This window comes from Physcomitrium patens, chromosome 3 (genome assembly GCF_059467195.1).
Source record: "Physcomitrium patens ecotype Gransden chromosome 3, ASM5946719v1, whole genome shotgun sequence".
In the NCBI taxonomy this organism is placed as follows: Eukaryota; Viridiplantae; Streptophyta; class Bryopsida; order Funariales; family Funariaceae; genus Physcomitrium; species Physcomitrium patens.
In genome coordinates, this window is record NC_143412.1 from 3,860,790 (window position 1) to 3,870,560 (window position 9,771).

Genomic DNA, 9,771 nt, shown 5'->3' on the forward strand with positions numbered 1-9,771 from the left:
AAATTTAAATTTTTTTTAATTACATTTCCAAATAAAATACCCTTTAATATTATAAAATTCCTTTATCATCTTGTTATATTTCCTACCGAAATACCACAAAGATAAAGTGTCTCTTCAAATTTCTTTTAGGGACTTTAGTACCATTCACAAATTCGCAGATGCAAAACAATGTCCAATCCATCATATTGTTTCCATGTAAAAATAACCCCACTAAACTCAATAAAGTGTTACAAAAGACCAACCACTGTCCCTTTGTGTAATGAGAAGTTTAACAAACAACGTTTACTCAACAAAATCTCTTCGAACACATTTTCGAACACAAAAGACGACTGCCTAAATTGTAAGAATCGCACTGTTTAAACCCATGCGAAAAAATGGCATTCGAAGGAAACGGATTTGTCAAAGCACAACCGGTTCAATTGTTCCGAGAGGAGTGCTTCGTTAAAAGATTTTAAAGTAGAGCATTCCCAGGAAGATTTAAACTTGACCAAAAATTTGACCAAAACTTGACCAAAAAGGCAGAAATACAGAAATCCACCAACAAAAAGCACGAACACATCAGATGTCAGAGCTATCAAGTAGCCTGAAATGAACCCCACGCTGGCACCAGTCTCGTTCATAGAGCCCATGCTATGTAAGGTCTCCGGATTATATCCCAATTTTCACTTCAAGCCCCTGGAGCACGAAGAGAATGCACACAATCTTCTCCGAGCAGGTTGCTTTAAGAACTTACAACACACTCTTCCTCACTCTAAGATTCCTACCCCGTAATGCGTAACCCTATCGAATTCCGATCATCTGTCCGCGTACAACCACAATGGAATGCCACTAAACTTCGACTGCCAAATCCGTCACGATGTAAACGTTTCCCGACATCAACCAACCAGTTAACAGATGCACTACAAGTGAACACAAAAGACGTCAACAGATCGTCTTAACGCAACCGACTTCGTTCGTGAGCATCAGGATGCTGATGAGTGATCCTCGAACTAGCTGAGCAGCACACAATCTAACAGCCCCTTGAAAATGCAGCGCGTCACTGCGCGAAACCGGAGCCTACATAAAAATGAACGGTAAGCACAACTTAAGAATCGAGCTGTGACGCACAATCACCGATGCGGGAGCAGGAGCTCAGACATTTAACAATGTCGGTGAAAAACTGCCTGTGAAAACCGACCCACGCCAGGAAGACGACGTTCCCTGGACAGTTCCTCATTCGTGAACATTTGTTCCTATCACGCCAATCTGATAGGTGCTCAACAATTGATTAACATTTAATATCGCAAAAATAATATAGATTATCATATTTGCAGAAGAAGAAAAAATTAATATGGTTACCTGGAATATCAAAATAATAAAATACCTTTCAAACACTAACAATCATTTTAATTGTCACAAACACAAATAATACTAAAATATTTGTAATTAGTGGTATGTGTGTGTGTATATATATATATATATATAACCATATGCATAGTAATCCCTTTGTAACCTAGTATTCAATAAGTTGATAATCTTTGTTGCTTGATATTTTTTGCCCCATCGGTGATTGTGCATAGACAATATGTGGCTAAGTCCATCCTATGGTGGTGACTCAATATTTCTATTACCTAGTATTTGATACAATTTAATGATTTATTGAGCTACAAAGGTTTATTGTAGCTAACCATCCAGCAACACCCAAGAATTATAAGCGGTGGTGGTGGTTGTCTGGGCAAAGGATACTCTACATTATAGTACTATTGTATCATAACCCAACACCTTGGGTATTTATTTCAGTAATATAATATCCTTCGTTAGGTGATAATTTGTTTTTGTCCACCAAACTTATCAAGTTAAACATGGATCATTATATATATATATATATATATATATATATATCGATATGATTCAAAAGTTTTTTTTATAAGATCTTAAGGTTTATACAATTGCATTTTTTTGTTTATAAAAATTTTATGTGAAGTTTTGTAAAAATATTTATTATATGGATTATCACAAGATTATTCTAATCAAACTTTGTAATATCTTTATTGATGCGACTTTCATACATATTTAATAAACGGAAATTGAGTCTTTACAAAGTTGTAATAAAAAATGTTTAAAATTTTAGTTTTAATTGTAATGTTTATGCTTTTATATCATTCTACAAGAGTTCAACTAATTTTTTAAGTTTTATTGGTTGAAACTTAAAGAAATAGATCACATAACTGCAAAAGATTAGGAAGATTTTTTTTTAAACTCATTAGTTACTTCAACAACATATAGTAAATTTTATACATGAGAGAAGGAGTCACATCCCTTTGCCAAAGTCACATATTTAGAATTGAGATTTTACAATTGGAACATGAACTACCAATCACGTGAGAAACCTTTAGGTGTAACATGACATTTATTGGTACTTTAGATCCATTCTAGACCACCCAACCAAAATATAAAAAATTCTAAAAATTAAAAAATACGACATTTTGCACACCAGACTCTAGGTGATTGACAATACTTTTTGAGTGTAGGATTCATTCAATTCCAGAAAAAGAAAACATTTTGATATCAATATTGTATCTTCATTTACTATGTCATCGTCGCATTAAATAAATTGCTTGGTCTGGAATGGTCCGAAGTTGAAGTTAACACAGGCAACATAACGAAGGTACAAGTTGGGGGAACGAAAAGAACGAACACGTTCATCCTTAAATTATCCATCTACCCCAAAGAAATATTCATCCATCCATTATCGGTTGGGGTTTAGCGACGGGGGGCGGACGCATTGCCTTCTACGTCGTAATGAAATCTCGAGAGCTCAAATTCTGATTTTCTCTTTGAAATATGCATCGGAGACATTGTAGCTCGATCCTTGCATGGTCCCCTGGCAGGGATGCGCCTCTCGCAGTCTGCGGCGAGTGGCTGCTCTTTTTGCTCGTTTTCCTACTTGCTGCGCAGAGCCAGATAATCGAAGCGAAATGTGAGCGAGCAACTTCGTTGTTCATGGAGATCCAGGTAGTGCGCTGAATGGATAGGGGCCAGGTTCGAAAGTTGCAGTAGGGGGACAACGATGATTAGCGTGTTGTCGTGGTTGAGCTCATCTGAGGGAGCAGGGTTAGCATTTCTCCTGAATGTGGATCAGGTGACATTAGTAGCTCGCGACTAGGAGGATAGTTCCGTTCTCGAGGGCCGTGTTGATGAGTTTCGATGATCATTTGAGCTTAGAAGTTTTGCTTCGTAGAGGTCGACGACTGTTTATAAAACCCTAACGAGCTGGTAGCAGATGCGCGATGATGCAGTGGCTCGTGAACCGAGGGGCTTTAGAACGTGTCGTGCTGGTGACGTCGTGTGAACTTGGATTTTGAGATTTTCGGGAATGGGGAAAGGGGATGATGGGTTGTGCGGTGGGGGTTTACGTTGTACGCAAGTCAGTCCTTGAACATTCATTCAGTAGTGTGTGCTTACTGTATCTCTGTCTAGCAATTTGGAGAAGTTGCTCTAGGTCGAGCGCGCAGCGATGTGGAGAGACCTAAATCTTACGCGTCCGCCCTCGTACTAGTGTTGTTTTTGGACTTTGATCCTCGATCTGCATCCTATTCGTCAGGTAAGCTTAACTGGAGGGTTATGGTGTTTAAAAAAATTGAAGTGAGACTCTGATAGAGTTTGAGTTTGTGTATGCAAGCTTAGTTTCTATCGCTGTCGGCAAGTGAAGTCTCTAGATAGTTAGACTACTTGGACGCTCGTTTTCAGAACATCCTTACGTGAGGTTTGGCCGGCTTCCGTACTTTTAAGATTTGGCAGCAGCTCCACACGTGTAGCTTACTGTCCAGGCACTACAAGCACCCACAGCTCAAATACAACCTCATAACCTATGTGGTTGGGTGTATAAGGTTATTGTTTCGTTGACAGCTTTGTTTACCTTAACTCCTCCGTGGCTCAGCGCGCTAAAGGTCGTGCTGATTGGCAGCTTCTTAAGTAGTAAACTAATGAAAGCACAGTGCAGGTCATTGGGTGATGGTATTCGTTGCGGAAAGTGTCTCCCTGAAGGCATCTGGATTTCGTTTTTTTGGTATAGATAGTGAGATTTGAATATAAGAAATAACCTGTTTGCGTAACAAACATGACTCTTAGTGGAAGTTGTGGTCAGTATGCCTAACAGACCTCTTTCATCTGAAGAGCTCCGCATATACCAGGTTTTAAGGACGTATGGGCGAGTGACTATTTCTCTGAGTGGATGGAACGGCTTAGTTACCAGGTTGTGTTTCTTTCTAGGTCAGCTCGGAGGTTGTAGTCCAGACATTGAAGTATTTTCTTTTTACTGCATTATCTTACATATCCTGCGCTGTGTTTTCCACAGATAGCTTTCCAAGCGTTCAATGAGTTCATGGCTGAAGGACGGGACGTTCGGAACATAGACCTTACGAATCCGCAATGACCTCGATCCAGTGGGTTTCATTTGATTGGGTTTTCTGTTCTGAAGCAGGTTTATTGTGAGGATGTAATCCATCCTGATTAAAGTAGATGGTGGATCATTTTCGTGTGCTCTTTAAGCAAGGTAAATTCTTCATTAGGAGATGCCACCGTAGAAGTCTTTGATACGTGTTTTGAAGGGGGTCTACCCGTAAGGTAGAAATGAAAGAGAAGGAGGATGCGCGGTTAGAAATGATCCCACTTAGGATGGAAGATTCCCTAGACATTGCATCGGAAAGATTAGGAACGAATGTTGCGAACTCTGGGACTCCACATGTATCCATCGGGCTTGAAAGGCCACACGAGCTACATAATATAGAGTGCGGAATGGGTAATAAAACAGAAGGACTTGAGAGATTATCTTCTGAGGCCAAATCCACCAGTTTTATCTCCATAGGCATGGATCGAAGTTCAGTTGAGAAACCGGACAATGTAGGTGGACGAGACGTTACCTCGAGGGAAGCGGTGAAAGAAGTTGTGTCTCGAGATCTAATAAGGGTACAGAAGGCGGGGACGTATGACCTAATCTCACGAGATGTAACTTCATCAGAGTCTCGATCTTCTCTCATTCATAATGAATCTGTTGGAAAGAGTGTTGGATTAGTATCTGATGAAGACTTCGATCGGGAATTTGGAGCCTCTGCTTCTGGGCAGTCTACGCCTAAGAGAAGGAATGGTTCAAGGGGCAGATCTATTGGAACATCACGATTGGAAAACGGTGTGGGAGGGGATTCTTTTACGGAGGCTGTTCTTAAAGGAAGTTCCCTTGATGTTTTGAAGGCGAATGCTGTAGAATTGTCTCCCATAAGCAGGACCAGCATTGGCGGCAAAGATCATGGCATCACTTTTTGTGATGAAGTGGAGCTGCCTGAATTGCGCTCTTCAGCGCGCAATTCTTTGATTTCGACTATAGTTAAGACTGTCTTTATAATCCTAATTTGGTATACTTTCAGCACTTGTCTCACGTTGTAAGTTCCCGTCTTCACCTCAAATTCCTTGACTGCCTTGACCTAGTGCATAGTGTTAGTGTCATTGCCTTACTTCACCTCTTGCATGTGAGTGCGGTGCATAATCCCTGCTACTGTGCAGCTTGCAGCAGTTCTGGGCAGACTTCCATTGCTTTTTTACTGGTTTGTGTGTTAAAACTTGCTTCTTTTCGCAGTTCGCTGAAATAAGCATTTTCGAATCAATTCAGAATTAATGAGCAATCTTGATTGTCTTCAGGTATAACAAGTTATTGTTAGGAGAAAATCTAGGCAAATTTCCAGCTCCTCTATTAATGAACACCATCCATTTCTCTATGCAAGCTATTATTTCAACCCTTCTTGTTCATTTTTGGTGTGGGAGAACTCAAAGCCACATTCGAATGACATGGAGAGATTATTTCACTAGAGGTACCGATCATCCCCTTCTTGTACTCCGTCTGTTTTAGATATTTTAAAATTGCTTTGCAGAAGCTCGTTGTCTTAAATGGGATCAGTGTTGAGTCTCTCTAATAGAATTGAGTGCACGCGCCAGAATACGCATTCTTTCTGTTACAAAGTTGCTTAAGTTATAAAAACTTGTGGAATCATTAAAATTTGTTTTACACTGTGCTGCTGGGCATTTTTATCCAGTTTGTGGAATGCTAAAAAATTCTGAACTCATTAGTCTTGTCTTCATCTTTTCACGCTCTTTGCTAGATTCAATGAACTTCTATATGAAATTTCAATGCCCGGGATTGAAAGACGGTGTTCTGTGTTACTTGCGTGTGGCAGTGGTTCCAACGGCTGCTGCAACAGCATTGGATATTGACCTGAGCAACATCTCTATTGTATTTATTTCTGTTTCTTTTGCTACTATGGTGAGGCTTTCTACTTTAAAATGTGATCCGTTGCTGTTCGTTGATACAGCCCCAAGTCTGGTTTCTGATTTATAAAATTATGTATTCAGAAGAAAGTTTTGTACTTACTCGAGATGTATTGAATCAAGTAGGTTTAGCAGCCTAGTCTTGGCATTCTTTTTAGTCCAACACACTATTGTGGACTTGGAACTATTCCTGAGCAATCATCATGATGGAGTTCTACAGGTCAAATCTGGAGCACCTGTATTCCTTCTCCTCTTTGCGTTTGCTTTCAAGTGAGTTACTATATCTAATTTCTTCTTTCGTCTTAATAGCAGGTTTGGGAGCAGTTTCCCTGCTGAGTTTCCAGTGCTCATCATAGTCGGTTGATAGTCGACTTCTGTGAAATTGACAGTACTGAGTGAAATATATTCATGCATGTGGCATTGGGTTTGCATCTGCACTTTTGTAAATTTTCGAGATCAGAGATAAGATATTGAGGTTTCTTACGCCGTAGTGTATGTATGTTCTTTGGCAGGTTGGAGGTGCCAAGTTTTAAGCTGATGGGAATCATTGTTGTAATTTCCTTAGGAGTGATGCTCACTGGTATTTTTCACCGTCTGCTCCATTTCTTTGAATTTATCAGCATTTTCTCAATCAATGGTCACTGCGTGTTTCTATTTCAGGCGTAGCACGGCTACCAATATTGCGAAGGATTAAAGAGAAAATAGTGTCCATCATTGCATTTTTTTAATGTTTATTGTAATAATCAGTTCAGTTAAATTCGGGAGTTGTTAAGAATTTAACAGCTAGCGAGGAAAGCTTGCTATTGCTGTTCCACTCCTCCTTGAGTCACTTCCTTGCACTGTGGAGTTTTATAGCCTTCATCCTTATGATTCGTGGTGTTCGTATTTAAGAAGACTTCATTTTTAAGGTTGATTTGAGTCATTTTTGTGATGCAGTGCCAAGCTGTGACTTTCCAAAGATTTTAAGTGATCATGTATCCTGGACATATTTTCTCTGACTGACCTGAAGAATCGTGCAGTTGCAAAGGAGACAGAATTTGAGCTTCTTGGATTCATTCTCGTGCTTTTGGCAACTGTAATGTCGGGTTTCCGATGGACTGTGACGCAGCTTCTCTTGCAGGTGCAACAGTCTCCTCGAATTTCATGGCCTCGCATTATCAGCTACTTTTGTTTTTAATTTATCATCTATGAAATTCACTATTGTTGTTTTTCTTAGACCTCTGGAATTTTTTCGTGAGCACACAGAAGTGTTTGAGGGGCTTTAGTTGAAAGTAAATTAATTAAAATAGGTGTTCTCATGTCTAGTAATTATCTCAAACCTTGCGTATTAAATGGTGATATGAAATGTTGGTGCCGTGAGTTGCCGCAAATTTATCTTATCTTATTTGCGCCATGATTTGTTTGCCAATCGCTTCCTGCATCCGAATCTTGGAAACCACGAACCAAACTATCCAGAAAGAAGAGTATGGTATGTGCTCTCTGCACTTATTGTGTTAGTTGGTATACCTATCTCTCATGTTTGTCTTCTCAGTTAGTCTTGAAAAGGTGTCGGTTAAGGGTCACAGCAGTTTTCTTGCATATGTGATGTGGGTTAAAAGTCTTGGTTTTAGTTGCTTTGGTTGCTGTTCATTTACTGCGGGCAAGCAAGTTTAGGATAAGAAATACTGTTCTGATGAAGTGATTTAAATCAGGTTTGAACAATCCATTTGCAGCGATGAGTTATCTCACACCAGTAATGGCTATTATGACTCTCGTATTCTCATTAGCTATAGAACCCTGGCACGAGCTGAGTGAGACGGCTTACTTTGATACCCCACGACATACATTTGAAAGCTGTGCGCTGATGTTGCTTGGAGGGGCACTCGCTTTTTTCATGGTACAATCGTCATCCCTAAGTTTTCATTTGGCTAGAGAAGATGTAACAGAATTCTTTTGTACAGAATGTGGACTTTTCTGAAGTCGTAGGTGTAGCTGATACGTCAAAACATGGTGGTGCAGGACATGTATTCGCGTTGTATATCTGTCGAAATGATGAAGCACGTTTTGAAACTTTGCAATGCTTATGGTGAAATTTTGTCGTATTCTTGAAGGTGATGGCAGAGTATTTTCTGATTGCGGAGACAAGTGCAGTGACTTTAACCATTGCTGGTGTCGTCAAGGAGGTCGTAACCATTGTGGTAAGTTTGAATATATGTCTTCTTGTGATAGCATGTTGTTTTTGTAGTAACAGTAGACAGAAGTGCACCGACGAATACGTGGGAATGTTGCCAGAGAGTAACTGTATCCTTCAAGCTGCCTCCAATTTCGAAGTTTTGTGTGTGTAGTATTGCAGTTTCATTTCATGTTGTTAACATATTATCGGTGCAAAAGTGATCTAGAACCAGGGCCTCTGCTTTCTTGAAATGATGTATTTTTATTGAGTTTCATTCGGTTTGGGAGCTTTGTGGATTAAAATGAACATGATCCAGGTCTCTTTAATTAATTTCATGTTATCCTTGTTGTTCAAGATATGAATATGAGCATACTTCTCTGTAATGCAAACCTTCACACGTGAAGTTAGTAAAGTGGGTGAATTTCTTTGTTTGTAACGTGCAGGTTGCTGTTTTCTTCTTTAAAGATGAGTTTACCTGGCTGAAGGGTATGGGTTTGGTAGTCATTTTCATTGGTGTTAGCCTGTTCAACTGGTTCAAGTAAGTTTTCTCCCCTTTCTGCTTGAATGTAGGTGTAGAGTTAGATTCTTTATGCTAAATAAAATTTAGTGATTATCTGGTCCAAGAATTGTTGTGCACAACCTGGGAGAATATAAATTTGATACTCATGCGCTTAATCTTCATGTGAACCTTGGTCTGATCTAGGAGATGGCTTTGCTTAACATGATTTGGTTTTTGCGCAGGTACCAGAAGCTTGTTGAAGGCGGGCTGGGTAACAATGCAAATATTCAAGAAGTTGGTAGAAGTTCTCCCAAGTATACTGTCATCGACGATGAAACCGCTGAAACCTTTGAACTTGAAGACGACACTGATCACGTGTTATAACATCTTGTTGAAATTAAACACCACCTGCCCAATGCTCACAGAGATCTTAATACTGGATTGCAGGTACTGCTTTAGTTGTGGTTTTTGACAACCCTAGGTGTTTTTTTTTTGCAAGTTATTTTTCTCAATCAATTTTGTTGATAGTTTGGGGATCGCAGTTACGAGCGGGGACGGACGGGTGCTAGAGTTAGCGTTAGGATTTGAGGTAGAGCGCTAATGTTGATCTATCCGAGCTTCAATATGGTTCGGTAGTGGAGTTTTTAGGAGTTTTAGGTTTGTAGATTCAGTCATTTTATTGATGTTCAATGGCTTACAATTAACAGCTTCGACAGAAACCCACTTAAGAGTCCAGTTAAGATGGGCCTATTGTTTGTCAGCAGCACGTAGCCACAAATGTACACGATGAAAAAATAAAAAATAAAATCTATGTTTCATTTAA

At 39.6% G+C, this 9,771-nt stretch overlaps 1 protein-coding gene across 3 annotated transcripts; it reads left to right on the forward strand.

Annotated features, from left to right (window-relative positions):
* Positions 1-2,792: 2,792 nt before the first annotated feature.
* On the forward strand, positions 2,793-9,771 carry LOC112280264 (putative sugar phosphate/phosphate translocator At1g06470). 3 transcript variants are annotated; one of them, XM_024515564.3, is made up of 12 exons: positions 2,793-2,994; positions 4,337-5,417; positions 5,674-5,843; positions 6,207-6,292; positions 6,518-6,567; positions 6,810-6,877; positions 7,317-7,417; positions 7,753-7,765; positions 7,989-8,173; positions 8,388-8,474; positions 8,893-8,987; positions 9,191-9,771. In XM_024515564.3, the coding sequence occupies exons 2-12, from the start codon at positions 4,612-4,614 to the stop codon at positions 9,330-9,332; spliced, it is 1,803 nt and encodes a 600-aa protein (XP_024371332.1). In that variant the 5' UTR covers positions 2,793-2,994; positions 4,337-4,611; the 3' UTR covers positions 9,333-9,771. The 3 variants fall into 3 exon arrangements, with proteins under 3 accessions (XP_024371332.1, XP_024371331.1, XP_090104697.1); XM_024515563.3 differs by having other exon boundaries at positions 2,814-3,583; XM_090248571.1 differs by lacking the exon at positions 2,793-2,994 and adding an exon at positions 3,524-4,234.